The sequence below is a fragment of the Anomaloglossus baeobatrachus genome, chromosome 1 (assembly GCF_048569485.1).
Source record: "Anomaloglossus baeobatrachus isolate aAnoBae1 chromosome 1, aAnoBae1.hap1, whole genome shotgun sequence".
In the NCBI taxonomy this organism is placed as follows: Eukaryota; Metazoa; Chordata; class Amphibia; order Anura; family Aromobatidae; genus Anomaloglossus; species Anomaloglossus baeobatrachus.
This window is the reverse complement of record NC_134353.1, coordinates 738,108,622-738,131,163: the sequence shown is the minus strand read 5'-3', so window position 1 is coordinate 738,131,163 and position 22,542 is coordinate 738,108,622. Positions and strand designations below refer to the sequence as shown.

The 22,542-nt window shown below is 41.4% G+C and overlaps 1 protein-coding gene across 1 annotated transcript in view; it reads left to right on the top strand.

Annotated features, from left to right (window-relative positions):
* Positions 1-22,141, top strand: part of RFLNA (refilin A) — a 62,462-nt gene extending 40,321 nt beyond the window's left edge. Inside the window, exons 3-4 of the mRNA XM_075322636.1 lie at positions 16,348-16,457; positions 17,135-22,141. Coding sequence (XP_075178751.1) covers positions 16,348-16,457; positions 17,135-17,468 — 444 coding nt within the window. The 3' untranslated portion in view covers positions 17,469-22,141. The remainder of the gene's footprint in view (positions 1-16,347; positions 16,458-17,134) is intronic.
* Positions 22,142-22,542: the final 401 nt, after the last annotated feature.

Here is a 22,542-nt window from a genome sequence, read left to right as displayed (position 1 = left end):
ATCTAGCCTTTTTTAGTCTCATGTGCATATCAACTGAACGCAGATATCTTAATCATGTTGACAGGTTTCCATCAAGCAAGTTGTTTGTTCATTCATTGTTAAAGGGACCCTGTCACCAGGTTTTTGCCATATAAACTGCGTCCACCAGCAGTGAGCTCTTATATACAGCATATAAGTCCCCAAGCTGATCTGTATAAATATAAAAAAGACCTATATTATATTCACCTGCATGGCGGTCTGGTATGATTGGCATCTCTGATCTTGACCCGGTACCTGCTATCTTCTTGTGATCGCCGTCCTCCTTCCCATCTCCTTGTGAATGACACGTCCTACGCTATCCACAAAGTGTCTCTATCCAAAAAATCCACAAAGTGTCGCTATCCACAAAGTGTCGCTATCCACATAGTGCTCTAGCACATGCGCACTTCTCTCTGCCCTACCAAGAACAGAGCAAAGTATTGCGGTCCGCATGCGCGGGCGGTCTTTAACCTTTCCTATTGTTATTCACTTGTGTATAACAATATTTTGCTCTGCCCTCAGCAGGGCAGACAGAAGTGCACATGCGCAGGAGCATAATGGAGGACACTGTGTGGATGATGTAGGACACGTCATCCAGACAAAACAGGAAAAGAGGACGACGATCGCAACAAGAGAGAAGGCGTCAGATCAAGACCAGAGACGCCCATTGGACCGGACCGCCCCTCAGGTGAGAATAATAAAAGGTCTTTTTGATGTTATACTGATCAGCCTAGGCACTTATATACAGCATTCTAGAATGCTGTATATAAGAGCTTACTGGTGGTGACCGGCGTTTATATGGGAAAAACCTGGTGAGAGGTTCCCTTTTAAAACTACTGATATCTCTATTTGGTTGTCATCAAAATGTTTTTGCCCAGCATAACCGTACAGTTTGTTTTTTAGTACTGAGTTTGTAGCTCAATTTTGGCAGTAGCCACACTAGCTGCCTTCAGTTAATCTACTCCTCACTGTTTGCCAGTCATCTTCTTTCTGCTGCTGTCAGTGTAACAGCTGCTTATCTTGGCTCTGGCAGCATGATGGACCTGATATTTTGTCAGCAAATGAGGTGTCAACTATTAAATTGCAGATCATGTCATTTGTTTTTAGTATTTTGGAATCTCTCTTGTGCTAACATTATAATATTGTATCAAATGTTACACGAATGGATGATGGAAAGAAATCAAATTATAGAAGTTTTATCAGATGAAATGTCACATGTTGGTAAGCGCGGCCATCTGTAGCTTTATGGTGGCTAGTTTATAAATTACATTTTAAAACCTTTTGTCTATATTTGACTGCAATAAACATATCATCCTATACAAAGGAGGCTATCAGCGTACCGTGCTCATTTAGTAGATGAAAATATATCAATTCGATATTAGATGCATTATTTTCTAATCCAACACTAACGTCATTGTTCAAACATTGCTCTCTTAGCCATGTTTGCATAAATAGGCTGTTCAAGGCTGAAACACACATAATATTCCAAGGTAAATAAGGCAAGCAACGCTGCTCTTAATGGCACTATTGACATCTTGTTCCAGCAGAACGATACGTTTTATTGGTATCAAACTACAATTATTGTTTCTACTGGAACAGCCTCTTATTCTTACCATAGCATTGCAGTTAACCTTTTCCTCTAACGTGCACATGTTGTGTTATTTGTCAATTAATTTGATCAATGGCGATAGATTTGGGGATTTTCAGGTGTGTTTCTGAATAGTTTAATGAAGATAATTGCCAACTTACCTGGTGGTAGCACTGGTAGTAGTCCAATATTGGAGCAAATAAGCCACAATCCCAACGTCCAATCTTGCCTTCACTGTAGCCTGCAATAGGTAACCGATATAAGAGCCAAACTGATTCAAATCATCTCCAAAAAATTAAATATATCATATCAAAAAGAATAGATTTATTATACTGGACAATACAATGCAGAGTACACATGAAAGAGTTACAATATTGGAAAATTAATAGATATAGTGCCATAATTAATTTATTGTGAGAAAATCAGATGGCATCTAATATAATCCATTGGCATGTAAAATTATTTTTTCAAGGATGACCAGCTAGAGGTATAATAATAATAAACTATATGTGGTTTATGTACCAACAATATGTACAAAGGTGCTAATAGTATCTACAGAGGTAAAGGAACTTCAATATATAATATCATGTAATTAACCTTTAGTTTACCAGGTTGGCATATATGTGTGTGTGTGTGTGTGTGTGTGTGTGTGTGTGTGTGTGTATGTATGTATGTGTATATATAATATATAATATATAATATATAAGTGCTCAGAATTATGGCTGAGCGGACTCACAAAAAACCGTCTCTTATAAAAAATCTGGATCCAGTCTCTTCCCGAATGCCCTGATGCGGTGCAATCGGGGTAATAAGGGGTTAATAACAGCACACAGCTGCTACTAAACCCTAGATTAATTATGGGAGCATCTATGACACCCGCATCAATAATCTGTAAATGAAAGTAAACAAACACAGACCCCCAAAAAAATCTTTATTTGGAATAACATACAAAAAGCCACCCTCTTTCACCACTTTATTAACCCCCAACACCCTGCAGGTCCCATGTAATCCACTCGATATCACACGGCGATTCCAGCTCTGCTACATCTGAATATCACAGCGAGCGCCATAGAACAAAACTGCCCGCTGTGAGCTCCAGAGAATGAATAAGCCGCGATGAGAGATGACTGCAGGCAGACACTGTATTACAGGCTGGGGGCGTGTCTGACTGCAACCAGTCACAGAGGCCAGGCCGGCGGGTGGGTGGGGAAAGCCGTGCATATGAAATGAGTGGCCCAGGGGGACCACAGGAGCAACGTACAGCAGCGCAGGAGTAGCGTAAAGCCGGGCCGGAGCCTCAGTAAGTATGAAGCACTCCCTTCATTCTTATTTTCTTTTTCCTTTATTATTTTATTATCTCAAGTTCCGGATCAAACATCCAGTTACTTGGGTCCAGCACCCCGAGCAACTTTGAAACCATGCAGAGCCGGAATTTTTCAGTCAGGGTCCACCCAGCCCTAATCACAATCTGTGTGCAGGAATCATGAAAAGCTTAAAATTATTATTATTATTATTATTATTTAAATAAATTAACTTTGTCTATCAAATTAGCGTGTGTGATGTTGTAAACACAACTCTAGCTATGGGTAAGTAAAGTGTTAAATGCAAACAACCTTTAGAATCAGAGAAAATGCATGTACATAATACCATACCATCACCCACTAATAAAAAAGGTAAACACAATAGTAATATAACTTCACCTCTTCTTCTGATTCCAGCATGCCCCCCTCAAGAGACCAATGTGAAAATGCCAGTCTTGTTCAATCGGGGCCTAAAACTTAAACTTGTCCAATTTACTTTAGTAGTTTCGAATACCTACATTAATGGGTTGTCTTATCACAGAAGAGCCCTTTGAACTTGCCACCAGAGTGCGCTAATTTTGATAAAGGAAAATGCAGCCAGATACTTTCCCCACAGTGGTCAGTGCATAGAAAATCTAGTATGATGTGGTGGCCATTAACATGCATATAGTGCTTAGCTATGTTGAGACAAGTGCTGAACCTATCGGATCTGTCACACACACACACACACACACACACACACACACACCACCCACACACCCCCACACACACAAAATGCGGATGTGAGTAGCGGAAGGGAGCAGGAACTGCCTAATGTCTATACACTATGCTCCGATCAGGCATAACTAGTGCATGCTGTGATTTTTTTTTAATCCTCACAAAGCTGAGCTGCATGGCTAAAATTGTTCCATGTACTGTCCACCTGCCATCTATCGTACACAAGGACAGCACAAAACTGAACAAACATTTCTGTGAAAGTATGCTTAGGCTATAGGGTGCTTTACACACTCAGACATCGTTAGCGATAGCTAGCGATGTTGCTGTGGCGCCCCTGACCTGGTCAGGCACCACTGAGTACTGCACCCATGCTGGGGACAGTACAAAACAGGTAATCCAGAAGGCTGACCGAGGTGTGACTACACAGGCGCATAGTGATCAGGTCTCACACATTTACCTTTGAGAGGACCCCTGGGGATCCCAGGAGGGGGCGAAGCCTCCATCTCCACTCGAGGGGTGGAGGGGGCGAAGCCTCCATCTCCACTCGAGGGGTGTGGTAGAGAGCCTGGTTGCTAGGTGACGTAGGCAAGAATAGGAGAGGAGGAGCAGTGAGCCAGTTTAGTGTGCAGCTCAGGGAAAGCAGACGAGAGGAGCAGACCCTGGGGCTGTGGCAGTCTAACAGCGTCCGCGCAGTGACTACCAACGGGGGAGAACGGTCACCTGGGAGTGCTGCCCGAAATCCACACACAGCTAAAGAGAGAGCAACGGAGTGGAAAGTAAGGAGACTGTCAGGGAGAACCAGGCCCAAACGGGTAGCAGGTCCCAGTGCAGGGATAGATTCACCTTTCCTTTGCCAAACCTGCATGAGGGGGCACTTTACACCCCCAAGACAACACCACAGAGTCCGCAGCCACGTAGCCAAAGTTAGGGCCCATAGCTCACAGGAGGCAAGCAGCCGGAGTGATCTGGTCCAGGCTACAAGCAAACGGGCCAAAAAGAAGGGGAGAGAGGCACCAGCAACTTCCCTGGGCGACCCCAGCAGGGCTTCAAGCAGGGGTTACCCCAAAACACAAAGGGCTAAGGAAGGCGAGTTGGTAGCCACCCTCATCAGTCAGCCTGAAGGATACCTGGTTCCAGCCTGGTTCATCCCAGCTACGCCCGGGTTACTCACCCTGCCATCAACAGTGAGTAAAACCCCTGAAAGACATTCTGCTTGTGTTGAGTTATTCTGTGCCTTGTGGTTCCACACACTTATACAGGGTCCTGGGGCTTGCCTCACTCTCAGGAGGCTATTACAACTGACTGCACCCACCATCAGCCCCAGGCACCCCTAACCTGCAGTGGCGGTCTCCACTGACCGCAATTCTGAGAGTGGCGTCACGACAATCAAAATAGAAGATTTCCTACCTGTGACAAGATCAGCCGCGTGGAGTCCCTGAAGGTAATGCACCGCTGCACCGACACCGAACCTCGGGGCCCCACATTGCGAGCGATAGCACCCGCCCCCGTCGTTCGTGCGTCATTTGGTGATCGCTGTCGTAGCGAACATTATCGCTACAGCAGCGTCACACGCACATACCTTTTCAGTGACGTCGCTGTGACCGCCAAACAATCCCTCCTTCAAGGGGGAGGTGTGTTCGGCGTCATAGCGACGTCACTGCGGCGTCACTAAGTGGCCGCCCAATAGCAGAGGAGGGGAGGAGATGAGCGGCCGGAACATGCTGCCCACCTCCTTCCTTCCACATTGCCGGTGGACGGCAGGTCAGGAGATGTTCGTCGTTCCTGCGGTGTCACACGTAGCAATGTGTGGTGCCGCAGGAACGACAAACAACCTCGCTACTGACCAGACGATTTTTGGTAAATGAACGACGTGTCACAGACCAACGATTTTTGACTCTTTCGCGATCGTTTAAGGTCGCTCCTAGCTGTCACACGCTGCGATGTCGCTAACGACGCCAGATGTGCATCACAAACACTGTGACCCCGACGATATATCGTTAGCGATGTCGCAGCATGTAAATGGCCTTTAAGTCCGCACACTGTAGTTCAGTTTATTTGTTAACAACAAAACTGCACCTACTAGCAGAAAACACAGCAAAAAAAAAATGCATGCATTTTTGCCACGTTTTTCTTCCATGCCTTTTTGTGAGTGAAATTAAGGTTGGGAAAGGGCTTAAAAATGCAGGACAAAAACACACAAAGAATTGACATGCTGCAGGGTTTTTTTGTTAGGCCCCTTTCACACTGCGTTCTGACCTCCATTCAGTCGGGGCTTCCGTCCGAACCTCCCACAAAACGGGTTGCGCCGCTGGGGCCATTGACTATAATGGTGCAGACGGAGTCACCGTGTGCTCTGTCTTGCACCATTTTTGGGAGTATACGCTTATTGAAGGCGGACATTCAGGCGCTGTCTACTATGTATGAGTGTCCTCCTCCAGAAAGTGTATACTCCCAAAAATGGTGCAAGACAGAGCACACGGTGACTCCGTCTGCACCATTATAATCCATGGCCCTATCGGCACATGTGTCCAAAACCCTTCTTGTGGGGGGAGTTCAGACGGAACCCTGACGGGATCACTGTGCAAAGAGGTCAGACGGTACAATTTGTTCTCTTCTCCCTGTCTGTGATTCCTCGGCCTCTCTGCCTGCCTCTGGTTTATGAATAACGGGTCACTATTGAGATATCAAACAGAGGAAGCAGGTCATTCACAAAGTGGAAAAAGGGGGTTTGGAGAAATATTGAAAACATGTTTTTCATCCTTTTGTTATACACAATATCATATACCTTGATGAAGGCTTTTATCTGAGCCGAAACATTGGACAATTTTTTCTTTGTGAACGTTTTGGATTCATTTATTTTGCACATGGTTTATTGAATAAAGTAACTTTCAAAAGACCAATTGCTCGTCTTTTCATCTACAGTGTGCCAAAGTTTTATATCTCTGGTTATTCACAAACCAGAGGCAGAGGAGAGGCTGAGGAATCACAGATAGGGAGGAGAAAACCCAGTGCATAGTCTGGCCCTGTGTACCAAAATCTAATTAACAGAAAGTTTCAAATGATGATTAAAAGAGAATCACAAAGTTGGTTTCTTCATCAAAGATATCAATGTAATCAATAATACAGCGCAATTAACGCAATATGATTACCTTACATTACAAAATCATGCTGACAGGTTCTCTTTAGTGGAGTTATTCAAATGTTTTAGATTTTTTTTTATTCTATTTTGATTACTAATATTTTACATAAAAAAATATATATTTTTTTATTTTGTTTTAATAAAGACATTTCCTACTCCATCTTGCAGACAGAATTTGACCATTCAAATGAATGGTTGAGTGGAGGAAAACCAATAATACACTGATGGCATCCTAGCTGTGTCCTAGTGTCTGTTCGCCATTGACTATTAGCAAAAGCTTGAGAAGCCTCCATTTTTTTACATGTAAAATGGATGGCACCTGAATGTTAAAAACAGACACACTGACTGAAATTGGATCCAGCACACTGATGAAAATCGCTTTATTGACAGATTGAACCTGCCAGACTAGATGCTACATTTTCATGCCCATGGAAGTGAATCCGAGCAGGATATGGCAAAATAGGGCACATGGATGCGTTATCGAGACAATCGTGTAATAAATGATATTTTTGTCAGATAAATTCCATTGAGATGTCCAGATGTAGAGCCAATTTGTCATTGCAACAGTGTATCATTTGTATATGTATAGATCCTTAGGATATACAACTAACAGGACTGCTGGTAAACCGTGCAATACAAAAATTAATGTGTTAAATGAGATACAAAATATATAAGTTGCAAGGCTGTATAAGTGCACAATTGTCCTGAGTTATGTATAATGACAAGTAGACATTTAGTGTGTTCTCTCTTTTTTCTATGTAATAAGAGAAAAGCCAAGAGGAATGAAGGGTAAAATCTTTTGAGGTGTATTGCTGATTTCAGTAGAAATGTGACACTGTGCAAGAGCTTCAGTTCCATTCTGGTTGGAAAGTGAAATTTTAATGCCAAGACTTGTGCTTTCTTGGCTGTCAACAGCAGTCTCATTGCCCAAAATAAAGAAGTCTGGCAGTTCCATAAACCATGCTGATTTTAAATTGAAAATAACAGTATGCAAATATGCACCGAGGGTTTTCATGCAGAGTTTCTTTTGGCTGTAGACAATATTTTCTACCTTCAATGTGCACATATAAAATGGTATGTACTAAAATACAGGAATACTATAGCATGTAATGTGCAAGATTCATTAACCATTATTCTGCAGAAACAGACAGCAGTATAAATTATATATAAGGGTAATAACTTAAAGACCAAGAAGTAAATGTATCATGTAGAAGTATATTAAAGTATATCTATGTTTTCAAAAGAAAATGATGATAGTGTAGAACACTGCAGTATAATAATTTTTCAAAATGACTCTATTAGCGGCTTTTGCCGATAATCCACGATACAGACCTTCCCAAGTCACTCATATTCAGTGCTGGAGCAAACGCTGTAAAATCCCTTGATGCTTTCTCATGCCCTGAAGACAGTGGCCTAGGAGCAGAAGGAAGACGCCGCCAAGTTTATTGCAACCCGCTTATTTCAACCCGCAGTCAGACTCCGGTTGATCTGTATCCATTGTTTTCAGGCCAAATTACTAATAGTCATATTGAAAAAATATTTTACTGCAGAGACCAGTGCTATAATAATTTTCTCGCAAAAGTGTTGGTATGCTTTAGGTGGTAATAGATATTAGTTTACTTCCATTAATATACTTTTTTACTCTAATGCAGGGGTGGGGAACCTCCGGCCCGCAGGCCGTTTGCAGCCCGTGATTACGTTTTCTGCAGCCTTCGGGCACATTCCCGAGGACCAAAATGCTAGGCCAGCAGCCGCAGTTTTGCTGGCTGCGGGCCCTTTAAATTGCACTGAGTGATGCCAGGAAGCGCACACACTCTTGTTGGATGCTAGAATGTACGGGTTCCTTCCAGATCCTGATTGCAGCCCGTACATTGTAATAGACTCACTACTGAAGGTGCTATAATGTACGGGCTCCTTCCGGGACCTGACTGCAGCCCGTACATTCTAGGCTCAAACCTGGACTGTGTTAGCGTGCTCAGGGCTTACCTTGTGGGTGGGGTAAGCAGCTCACTGTGCTCCTGTCACAGAAGAAGAGGTGCAGCAGATTTACCAGCCTCCCTGCTGTACATTCCTCCCGGAGCTGTGCTGTGTCACTCTTCCTCCCCCAGTACTGTGAGTCTGCAACCCATCGCTGCCCCCCCAGTCCAGTGCTGTGTACCCCCGAGTACTCTGTGTACCCCATAGTACTGTGCGTACCCCCAAGTGCTGTGTACACCCTAGTACTGAGTGTACCCCTAGTACTGTGTTTACTCCCCTAGTACTGTGTGCCCCCTCAGTGCTGTGGAACCCCCACTGCTGTTCATGCCTCCCTTATGTTGTCCATACTCCCCAGTGCTCTGTAGCCCCCAGTGCTGTCTACCACCCCCTAATACTGTGTACCACGTCAGTGCTCTGTGCTCGCCACTGTTATCCGTACCCCCCACTGCTTTCCATGCACCCCCCTGTTTCTGTCTGTGCCTTCCTAGTGATGTCTATGCTCCCCCAGTTGCTCCTAGTGCTGTCCGTGCCACCGCCAGTGCTGTCCGTGCCATCGCCAGTGCTGTCCGTGCTGTCCATGCCGCCGCCAGTGCTGTCCGTGCCGCCGACAGTGCTGTCCGTGCCACCGCAAGTGCTGTCCATGCCGCCGCAAGTGCTGTCCGTGCCGCCGCAAGTGCTGTCTGTGCCGCGGCAAGTGCTGTCTGTGCCACCGCAAGTGCTGTCTGTTCTGCCGCAAGTGCTGTCTGCTGCTGCAAGTACTGTACGTGCCGCCGCAAGTGCTGTCCGTGCTCTCCCAGTGCTATCCGTGCCCCAGCCCCTCCTGTGATGTATATGCCCAGCCTCTCCTGTGCTGTATATGCCTCAGCCTCTCCTGTAATGTATGTGCCCCAGCCTCTCCTGTGATGTATATGCCCCAGCCTCTTCTGTGATGTATATGCCCCAGCTTCTCCTGTGATGTATATGCTCCAGCCTCCTCTGTGATGTATATCCCCGAGCCTCTCCTATGATGTGTTCCCCCAGTATCTCCTGTAATTTATGCACCCCATTGTTTCCTGTGATGTGTATGTCCCAGCGTCTTCAGTGATGTATATGTCCCCAGCCTCTCCAGACCGAGACAAATCTGGAAAAGCAGTTGTGAGAAACATGATCAATATCACTGAACATCACAGCCACACCAAAGAGAAGCAGCTCCAGCCACCACAATAGGGGTGTGTTAATTAATTATTTGACCAAATATAGCCGGGTAGTTTTCAAGTTGATAATTTGGTGCGGCCTCCAAAGGTTAGCAGAAAATTCTAAATGGCCCCCAGCAGTAAAAAGGTTCCCCACCCCTGCTCTAATATAATTAAATGATATGACCTGAATTGGGCAAAAAACACCTAGCTAATATGCGCATTTACCATGCAAGGATTTTATCTATATCCACTATTACAATATCTGGTTGGCTAGCTAACACCGGCTGGATCATGAAGTTCCACAGTCATGGCCAAAAGTGTTGGCACCCTTGAAATTGTTCCAGAAAATGAAGTATTTCTCCCAGAAAATTATTGCAATTACATATATTTTATTATGTACATCATTATTTGTATTGGAACAATACAAAAAAACAAACAAAAAAATGAAAAAAAAGCCAAATTGGACACAATTTCACACAAAACTTCAAAATGGACCAGAGAAAATTGTTGACACCCTCAAGTTAATATTTGGTTGTACACCCTTTGGAATAAATAACTGCAATCATTCACTTTCTATTACCATCAACAAGCTTCTTACACCTCTCAACTGGAATTTTTACCACTCTTCTTTTGCAAACTGCTCCAGGTCTCTTATATTTGAAGGTGTCTTCTCCTAACACAATTTTAAGATCTCTCCACAGGTGTTCAATGGTATTTAGACTCCGGACTCATTGCTGGCCACTTCAGAACTCTCCAGCACTTTGTTTTCATCCATTTCTGGGTGCTACTTAAAGAATGTTTGGGGTCATTGCCCTGGTGGAAGACCCATGACCTATGATACAAACCCAGCTTTCTGACACTGTGCATTACATTATGACTCAAAATCCTTTGGTGATCTTCAGATTTCATGATGCCTTGCACATAGTCATGGCACCCAGTGCCACAGGCAGCAAGACAACCCCAAAACATCTTTGAACCTCCATCATATTTTACTGTAGGTACTATGTCTTTTCTTTGTGGGCCTCAGTAGAATGATGTGCTTTACTAAAAAGCTCTACCTTGGTCTCATCTGTCCACAAGACGTTTTTCCAGAAGGATTTTTATTTTCCTCACAATGCATTTTGGCAACCTGCAGTCTAGCTTTTTTATGCCTTTGTCAGGAGTAGGGTTCTCCTGGGTCTCATGCCATAGCATTTTATTTCATTCAAAAGTAAACGGACTGTTTGCGCTGACACTGATGCACCCTGAGCCTGCAAGACAGCTTAAATTTCTTTGGAACATGATTGGGGCTACTTATCAACCATTTGGATTATCCTGTGTTGCAACCTTTTATTCATTTTTCTCTGCCGTCTACATCCAGAGAGACTAGCTACAGTGCCAAGAGCTGTAAACTTCTTCATTATGTTGCGCATTGTGGACAAAGGAACATCAAGGTCTCTGAAGATAGTCTTGTAAGCCTGAGATTATAGATATATTTTTCAACAATTTTGGTTCTCGAGTCCTCAGACAGTTTTCTTCTCTTTCTTTTCTCCATGTGTGGCATACACAATGCAAAGATTGAGTCAACTTCTCCCCTTTTTTCTGCTTCGAGGTGTGATTTTCATATTGCCCACACCTATTAATGGCCACAGGTGAGTTTGAACAAGCATGACATACTTGAAACCAAGTTGTTTACCCACAATTTTAGAAAGTTGTCAACATTTTTGTCCAGCTCATTTTTGGGATTTTGTCTGAAATTATGTCAAATTTGCTTCTTTTTCTCTGTTTTTGTTTGTGTTGTTCCAATAGCCACAAAAATAAACCTGCCATATACGTATGGATGTGTACATGTATTCTTTATTGTATATATGTAATGGAGATCATGACCAGTATTCTACTATTTGGAACTTCATACAATTTATATTTCTTGTACCTATCTTACATGCTTATGCACTACTTTGTTGCCAGGGTTCTCTGTTTTTAGCCTCTATGTTTTTGAAATATCAGGTCTCCAGCCATTAGCACCGTAGACTGTGTGTAAGATGTTATTGCAGAAACCCTCTGTTGTTTATGAATAATAGTGCCAGTGGTATTTCCTTCTTCAGAAGTGAAGTCAACATGAAACATTGCATTCATTTGTAAGGATATTTTGCAAGATAGGCTGGAGGCCATTTACCGTATATGACTAGGGTCTAGAACTTAGAAATGCTACAACATGTTAGCCTGGTTCTAATTTCTGAATTGCAGATGTGGGAAGTGCCCAGGCTTGAGGCTTTGTTCCATCTGCAAATAACAAGGATCTCAGGGCTCATTTCAATATAATAGATCTTACAGCACAGTCATAAGTTAATGCTGTTGAAGTCAATACAAATGTGTACTTTCAGAAGCAATAGTGTGTGTGTGTGTGTGTGTGTGTGTAAATACGTGCAATTTTACCGTTTTTAACAAATGATTTGTGGTAATATAATAAATAATTAGTGATTTTGCACCTCTTTGCTTATCCAGCCCCCAATTCTTATTTTATAGATGAAGTATGGCATAAGGATTTTTAAGGAATATGCATTTAGCATTAACAATTACTTAAATAATTTTTAGTACAATTCTGAAAATGTTAAATAGTGCCCTGGTGTGTAATTCACGTGCACAATATGTAGCTACATGTGCTTTATATGGATTTCTGAATTAAAACATATAGCCCCCAGAAATAGCCCTATACTAGAGAGAATAGCTACGTATGGTAAGTCAATAAATTTAATTATTGAGGAACGGTGTAATCCTTCTTTTTTCCTGTGGAGACGCTCTAGCAGAGCTAGTAAGCAATATCTCTAACGTATTACCGATCACCGCTGATCAGTAGGTGCCAGCAGCAGGACATCTGGTGATTAAGTCATCATTGGGGACATCTAAGATTAAAGGTATCCATGCGAAAATACTCTTTTTTTTATCAGACAAATTGACAAGTAGGTACCGTGTTTCCATGAAAATAAGACCTAGCCCAAAAATAAGCCTTAGTAGGATTTTACAGGCTTTTTGAAGTATGCTTGAAATATAAGCCCTACTCCATGGGTCCCCAATTCCAGTCCTCAAGGGCCGCCAACAGTGCATGTTTTCATGATTTCCTTAGTATTGCACATGTGATAATTTAATCACCTGCACAGTTGATGATTCCAACACCCATGCAATGCTAAGGAAATCCTGAAAACATGCACTGTTGGCGGCCCTCGAGGACTGGAGTTGGGGAACCCTGCCCTACTCCAAAAGTTAGCCCTAGTTACAGTCAGTGCCAGTGTTAGGGGAAGTCAAACTTCACAATTTCTCAGGGCCCTGCTCTTTTAAGGATCCCAGTAGTTGTATTCCCAGGTTCAGATTGTTTAAAGATCTATTGATGACTTCACAGTCATGTGACCAAAGGTCTCTTAATTGCAGAGGTCTTAAAGAACTGAACAGGGAATGGGTTGGTATGCTGGACTGGCATTAGGGAGAAGGGAAAGCAAACTGGGCAATTTCATAGGTCCGCCATTCCCTAGGGGCCCCAGCATTTATGCCCTGATAACACTGCTTCAGAACCTTTGTGACCTCACATCATTTGCCTTGGTTGTCACCAAAAGGTCTCTTAATTGCAGGAGTCGAAGGCTGAAGAGGAGACAGGTAGGTATATGTATGGGTGCATAGATAGATAGGATACACACATGTTTTACACACAGTATTTGGAGAGTTAAAGTGAACCTGTCACCAGTTTTTCGGTCTATAAGCTGCGGTCACCACCAGTGGGCTTATATAAAGAATTCTAACATGCTGTATATAAGAGCCTAGGCCACTGTGTAGAATGTAAAAAACACTTTATAATACTTACCTAACGGTCGCGCTGTGGTGGATTTTAGTCAGATGGGCATCCCCGTTGTCCGGAGCCGGCGCCTCCTCTTTCGGCCATCTTCGTCCTCCTTCTGAAGCCTGTGTGCATGACGCGTTCTACGTCATACACACCCAGTCCCACACAGGCGCACTACAATACTTTGATCTGCCCTGCTCAGGGCAGATCAAAGTGCGCCTGTGCAGGACCTCAGTGCCGGCGAGTGTGGATGAGGTAGGACACGTCATGTACCCCGGCTACAGAAGAAGGACAATAAAGATGGTCAAAAGAGGCGGCGCCGGCACCGGACAACAGCACTGAACAACAGAGACGCCCATTTGACTCAAATCCACTGCAGCGCGACCGTTAGGTGATTATTATAAAGTGTTTTTTATGTTCTACACAATGGCCTGGGCTCTTATATACAGCATGTTAGAATGCTGTATATAAGAGCCCACTGGTGGTGGCCGCAGCTTATAGGCCCCAAAACTGGTGACAGGTTCCCTTTAAAGTTCCAGAAACCAATATATCTATTTTTGAATAAATGTTGATTTTTTTTTTTTGTTCAAGAATAAATGTGAATAGTTATTCATGGAAAAATAATAAGGCATCGCCTAAAAATAAGCCCTAGACCATTTTTCGCAGCAACAAATAATATAATACTCTGTCTTATTTTCGGGAAAACACGGTAGTTAAAAACTACAGGTAAATAAGTCATCTTCATTGCAGTCAGCAGGGAGGGTTTGGCTGCTTGAGTGTACTTTTATTATTTTGGCTGCAGGAAAGTAAGCTATTACTCAAGCTGTCACCCTAAAATAAGACGTTAGTCTGGAATTTATGCTTAAAGTTATTTGGAATAGCGTCTGTCATTAAACAAAGCTGCTACTGCTTGCCTTGTAACTGGGAAATTTCAGCTCAATTAAAATATTCTGGTTTATCTCTAGCAGAGCCAGGTAGGCATTCAATATTGTGTGGTGGATCGGCTGCAATCCTCCAAATAGTTCTAAGACTTATTATAAGGGTTTTCCAGGGCTACAAAATGTATGGTCTAGGTTTAGGATTGGGCATCAATTTTAGAATTAGGAAGGTCTTACTATCAGCATCCCCACTGATCAGCTAACTGACGGTGCTTTGAATTCCCCTTCATTGTAGATGAAGAACAGTTCCATAATTTTCTTACCGTCTGTGTCTGGTACTGCAGTTCTCTGCATCTCAGTACTATTCAAGGTAATAACACTGAGCTGAAATACCAGGCACAGCCACTACAAAATGTCTGGAGCCTCTAGACAGACTCCACTGGTAGGATATTGATGGTCTATTCTAAGGTTGTGAGCAGTGATCCAAGATACTGAACACCAAAATTACTGTATACTGAGGATGAAACCTCGTTGGTCCCAATTCATCATTTTGCACTCCAGACTTGATGAGGGGACAGGTTGGGGTCAAAGATGCCTGATTTATTAAGAGACATACACTTCTTAATTAAGCAGGTGAGGCACGAAGGGGTATGTGCCTCTGTGTGCACCTCTCCACAATTCTTATTCCAGTCAGAAACTGGAGTATCGTTTGGGGTGTAAGGAATTTGAAAACAGGGGTCTCCACGACCAGTCACACTCCACCCCAGGACCACCCACTTTCTCGGAGTTGGGCAATTTTGCAACGGTTGCAAACATATTGCACAGTTTTGCGTTGCTCAAAAAGTTTGTGACTTTGTAAAGCTTTTTTTTATCAGAATTTTACGAAAAGGATTATTTTGAATTGGGGCCATTGAGTTGATGGATTAAAATAGACATGAATGCAGTTGGTTCACATACATAGCCTTCTTACAAGAAACTGTATTGTGGCAAGCAAATGTGGCCAAAGGGATAATATAATCCAAAAACTATTTACCTCTAGGCCTCTCTGTTATCTGAAGAATGGAGGACTGATGGCTCAATTCCTATCTACCATATTGTCCATAGACCTCACTGGAAAGATGGCTATGCATAGATCCACCTTCCACAGTGAAGTTATGTTAAAAGCACAGGTGTAAAGTGCAAGACAAATTCAGCACTTGCAAGTAAAGTACACTGTCCATGCAAATGGTTGTGCTTATTGATGAAGCCATAGAAGATTACACCCTCTGTTGCTAAAACTAAATTCTAGAGGTTTTTGTTTTTTTGGATATGACCAGGACCGGCGCTCTAATATAATCAGCGTACAAGTGGTGTCAGATATTGGAAGTAAAAACTAAGTATAAAAGCTATCAAAGTCCAAACTTTTTATTTACACTTTGTAGATGCAAAATTTGGTGATCGTCTGATTATTATAACCTAACCCTGGATAACTATTACATGTCTGTCCTGTGCTAAGTGCTCAGGAACATTAGAAAGTCATCTTCCATACATTTCTGCTGCAGTATTATGGCTGCCATATACAGTACATCTCTCCTGCATTATATGCATTTTTCAAAGCATGAAATGTGAAGCTACTAAGCATTGTAAATCACAGATGACTGCAGACTTACATTTTGTCTTTGTTGCTGTTATTAACACACCTATAAGCAATACTTTCTGTGCTTTGATAAAGATCTCATCCGAATGTATCATTCCTCTCCTCTTCAGATTCCATATCTTCTACTTAACAACTCCCCTCCGGAGGCAAGGCCAAGGATGCACCCAGTTGTGTTTGGGGAAAGTATAGAAGTAAATCCAGAGCCAGTCCAAGAAATCAGGTAAATTACAGTTTCATTGCTTTGTCATCCCACAACCCTCAATTCCATTCAGAGAAAAACAATGTGATTAATTAGATGGGGATATTTAGCTGAAAAATGCCATACTATTTATCTAAATATCATATTTTAGATTTTTGCCTTATTACTAACAAATATTTTCTTAGAGAAAATTAGAAAGACAGCGTCTCCAATAGGGTAAGAAAACGTACATCCTTTCTTTATTCCACCATGACAAGGTTTCGACACCACAAGGTCTTTGTCAAGGCTTGAAAAGAACCTGTGTGGTTGAAACGTTGCTATGGTGGAATAAGGAAATAATGTACGTTTTTTTCATTCTATTGGAGACGCTGACTTTCTATTTTTCTGATGTATATAGCCAAGTAGACTTCTTAGTAATTTTTGGAGGTCCTATTGGAGTGCTGTGAACAGTTACAGTATATGGTTTCAAATATTTTCTTAGAGTGACACAAACTGTATAAATCCCTCTAAATAACCCACGTTGTACATATTTTCAACAAGAGAAGTCACCTGGATGATGCTCACTTTGTAGACGTCAACATAATCTCCTCCTTAACCGTACTTTAAAATTTGTGTTGAATACATTTCAATATGTCCTCTGAATATGCCGTCAGTAATACGCGTCCATGTTTTCATCTTGTTCAAACTTCTTTTTTCAGGTGCAATTCAGAAATCAAGTATGATTCAGAAAAGCATTTTCGAGATCATGTGTTTTATGCCCCAATCCCAACAGTCACTTCTTTCAGCGAAACAATCATCTCCACCCCAAACTGCACGTGGAGGAATTACAAATCTCAGCTGGTTTTTGAGCCACGTAACAAGCCTCTGAGGTTCGAAAGCACAACTATCATCTACCCAAAACACGCCAAGAACATTTACAGAACGACACTCAACTACAACTGCGGGGGCCCGAAAAAATGGTTTGCCTCCAGTGTACACCTGGAACTATGTGAGGAAACAAGCCCTTGTATGATATACACAGATGATCTGTAATACTGCACCGGGTTTATCACAACCTCTTTGGAGAGTCTAAATCTTAACAATGCAAACATGGAAGAAAGGATCTGCAGTCTGGACCTGGAATTCTTAGAACTTTTCTGACTATAAGTAAATTTGAAGAGTGAAACGCTGGAACTGGGATGACCAGTATCGTTCTTATTGATAATTCTTCTTGTATTTTTTTCATGGGCTATTGTATGTAAAATCATTAAGGATTTCACTATAATCAGAAGATCTGTTGAAAGGATTTATTATGAGATTTATTGTTTAATCTTTGATGGATTTTGAAATCTCATTGTTTTTCAAGATAATGCTATCATCGACCCACCCCTGGTATATCCAGGGTGAAACAGAGCAGTTTTTCTGTTGAGGGATTATTTCCTTAAAGTTCTGCTATCTTTTAGGGATACAAATGTGTACAAGAGAAGCAGGTCGGGTGGTCAGCTCTTATACAGAGGGATCTGTGCAATGGGTGGCTTGGCTTTTGTATCAGCTACCAAAACTTTTGAAAAGTTGGAAAGTTTGGAGAAGTTTTAGAAGTTACATATTGAAGGTTAATAGGGACGGAATGACATGGCAACTGCAATCATAATTTCCTTACGTGATTGAAAGCTGTCTTGGAGGCAACAACTGCAGTTTGGATCAGATGAGCTTTGGTTACATTTATTTACATGGGATATCAGTCATCTCAAGACTGAAGTTAGGTTGGTATACAGTACGTTGACAAATTATGGGCTGAATATTATAAATTATGTACTTCCCTATTGAAATGTGAGATGTAAAATGTAAACAATAGTAATGTAGTATGTGAATATCCACATTTTATCATCATGTAATTTTTAAGTCTAACTTTCTGTATTGGTTAATTTCTCCATACATTGGAGGGTGAGCGTTCCATTTTTCTGGTAGCTTGCTTCAACAGCAGGGAATTAGCAGAGGATATTGTGGACTCTATTGTTTTTTATGCCAGACTATTAAAAAAAAATAATACTGATTATCCGGACACTCCCTTTATGTAGGTAAATTTTTTTTAAAAAAATTCTGCCTGCCTGTGGCTACTGCCTAGGAACATTCTGTATTACTGTATTGAGGTCATAGTATTGCTAGTGTGCAGTAAACGGCTTATAAGTATGGATATATAGGCCAGAGTTAAAAGAGCAGTCTGAAACTGAACTATTGATGATGTAGGATAAGTCATTCATATGAGATCAGCGGGAGTTTGAAACTCTGCACCCCGAACGATCAGCTGATAACTGCTCTAGTAGTCAATGTACATTGCCTTGTGAAAGAATTCATCCCCTTGGATTTTTACCTATTTTTTTACATATTCTTGAGCAAAACCTGTTTGTCAGTGATTTCAGACTGAGAAGGAGGTTCACCTTCCAACAAGACAATGACCCAAAGCATACTGCTAAAGCAACACTCGAGTGGTTTAAGGAAAAACATGTAAATGTATTGGAATGACCTAGTCAAAGCCCAGACCTTAACCATTTCACCCCTGGCCGATTTTCTGTTTTTTTGCTTTGCTTCTTCCAAGAGCCATAACTTTTTTATTTTTCTGTCAATCTTGCCATATGAGGGCTTTTTTTTGCAGGACGAGTTGTACTTTTAAATGAAACCATAAGTTTTACCATGTAGTATACTGGAAAACAGCAAAAAAAAATCTAAGTGCAGAAAAATTGCAAAAAAAAAGTGTGATTGCATGATTGGTTTTGACATATTTTATTCACCGTGTGCACTATATGGTAAAACTGATGTATTAGTGTGATGACTCTGGTCGGTATGAGTTCGTAGACACCAAATATGTATAGGTTTATTTTTATCTAAGGGGTTAACAAAAAATCAGACGTTTGTCCAAAAAAATGGCACACGTTTTGAGCCATTTTCCGCAACCCGTAGCGTTCTCATTTTTTGGGATATGAGGTCCAGTGATTACTTATTTTTGCATCTCGAGCTGACGAGTTAATGACACCATTTTTGCGCAGATGCTATGTTTTAATCGCCTATTATTGCATTTTGCGCAAAATTTGCGGCGACCAAAAAATGTAATTTTGGTATTGGAATTTTTTTTTATGCCGCTACGCCGTTTACCGATCAGATTATTTGATTTTATATTTTGATAGATCGGGCTTTTCTGAACACGGCGATACCAAATGTGTGTATATTTTTTTTAACACTTTAGTTTTCAATGGGCGAAAGGGGAATGATTTGAACTTTTAGGTTTTTGTTATTTTTTTAACTTTTTTTTTTTACTTTTTTTAATTTTACTAGTCCCCCTAGGGGACTATAAGGAGCAGCAGTCTGATTGCTCATTCTTTTCTGTTGATCAGAGCAGCACAGCTCAAATCAGCAGAAAAACTCACCTCTTGTCACTGGCAGCAGCCAGCCAGGTGAAAGAGGAAGTGAGTCATGTGAGCTACAGGAGTCATCACATGACCCTGTGTTCCCATGACAACCATCGGCTCATAGTTATCACGTCACTGCGACACCTATGGAGCCCGGTGAGTAACGCTTTACCGTGCTGGTGATTTAAAGCACCATTTAAGAGGTTAACAGGCACAGGTGGAACGCAGATCCACTCTTGTCTGCGAGGCACACATCAGCTGTACAAATCGGCAGCCAGCGGGGATTAGACTATGACCGCTTAGGACGTAATATTACTGCTTGTGGTCATTAAGTGGTTAATCCAATTGAGAATCTGTGGTCAGACTTGAAGATTGCTGTTCACCAGCGGAAACCATCTAACTTGAAGGAGCTGGATCAGTTTTGCCTTGAGGAATAAGTAAAAATAACAGTGGCAAGATGTGGAAAGCTCATAGAAACTTATCTAAATCGACTTGCAGCTGTAATTGCAACAAAATGAGGCTCTACAAAGTAATGGCTTGAGGAGGGTGAAAAGTTATGCATACTGAAGTTTTGAGTTATTTTGTCCTATTTAATGTTTGCTTCACAATAAAAAGAAAATCAAGTGTTCACAATTGCAGGCATGTTCTTTACATGAACTGATGCAAACTCTCAAAAAAACAGAAGTTCCAGGTTGTGAGGTAGCAAAACACAAAAAATGCAAAGAGGGTGAATACTATTGCAAGGCATTGCAAGGAATGTATGGAACAGAAGAACACAGATTTGTACATTGTTTTGCTGAACTTCGTTTCAAACGAATGGGAGATAAACTGCAGTATTCGGCAGCAGTTGCTAAATAATGTTTGAGCTTGTGTTTCCCTACAATGGTGCCATCCGGCTGCAGCAGATATCAGCTGATCGGTGGGAATACCAGGTGTTGTACCCCATTAGCCTCATATTGGTGACCCACTGGTGGACACAGGCAGAAAAGGGCCCCTGTACAAAAGCATTATATGGGCCCTTTGAAGTCTAATATCTCATTATAATTTATCATTACACCTTCTTTGGTGATGGAAATGGGCCCCCTTACCTCCTGGGCCCCTGAGGCGCTACAGTGGTTACACCAATGATATCTTAACCCTGTGATGACCTATATCTACAGATAGGTAGTCAATATATTAGTATGGAACAAATGAATGATATTTTATTCCTGTGATGACCTCTATCTACAGATAGGTAAACAATATGTTAGTCTGGAACAATATGTAGCAGAAAGAAAGGCACTCACCAGAATATCTTGTATCAAAAAAAGCTTTATTCCCACGTTGGATTCACATGTGGACGCAAGAGGGGAGGGAGGAACACAAAGTACGTCGGACAACTGCCATTTCACGCCTGTACACGGCGCCTCCACGGGTCCACATATGTTAGTCTGGAACAACCCCTTCAATAACCATAGCCATACGGAACTGTAAATCCCCTACAATCCCCTGATTTAAAGAAATAAATCATCACAGAATCTTTGACTTATCTACATGAATAAAAAAAATGGTATTAAGGGCAGGTAATCACTTTAGGGAAGGGTCTTTTATGTCACTTGGTTTGGCTTGACTTGTTCTATTTTACATTCCACTGTGGAAAGGTCTATAATTTTGTACACATGAGGATTTGTATGTACATTTGTATTTATTTGGTTCCTCAGATTGGATATAATACTACTTAAAATATTCTTGATCTGTATTTTACTATTGTCTATATGTGTGGATACTTTGAAAGTTTTGCATTGTTTAATGGTTTAAATATGAAATGTACAGTATGTTAACAAGTAAATGCCAAGGAAGAGGACAATGTAAATGGATGAAAAGTAAAACTTATCAACAGCATCTAGTCATAATAAACAGTTAAGAACTTTTTTGCTTATATAAACATAAATTCAACCTTTTTTTTTTTTGTTATGGCTATTTATAAGTCTGTAAAATATTGATGCCCTATACATTATGCTAGAAATATATGATACATTTGGCCCTATGTTTTGAAAATTGGAACCAACTGTTATTATGACTTTGTACATATGATTACCTTTTTTGCTACATTTTGGTGAAAAAATTGGCTTATATAAATGTGTTTCTAATTTATGTTTGTAAACTGGAGCTTTTCATTGGCATGTATAATCACTGCTTAAATATACTACAGCCTGTGTTCTTCTGTCACCTTTCATTATTCTTTCGTAACCCATTATATTTATTGTATATTCATTTTGTGTTCCTTTCTGTTTGGTTATTTATTTTTTGTAGCAATTTTAAGAAAATCACAACTTGTCAGAATTCCCGTTTTAGTGAATTGCATTATTACAGTTACTGTTGGCTTCTCTTGCCTTACAATTTATAAGAGATGATATAATGCCACAGCTAATATTCTGACAAGTAGCACTTCTATAATTTTTGATCTGGCGTACATGCTGTAGGGATAATTGAATGCTGCACCAGTAAGGTAAGGGGTATAAGGTTCTCTAGCTCTCCCAACAAATTCTAAGCTGCTGACTACCAGGGAGAGAGACATCAGAAACAACATTTACTATATAAATTGGTACAGCTAGAAGTCCACCCCATTTTTTCAGACAACACTAAAAACTTGTTTGTGTCTGTAAGGCCTAAGCCATACCGTGAGAAAAATGGTGTGAGTGGAGTGCATTCCACTCGGACCAATTTTTGCCTGTGTGTCAGCG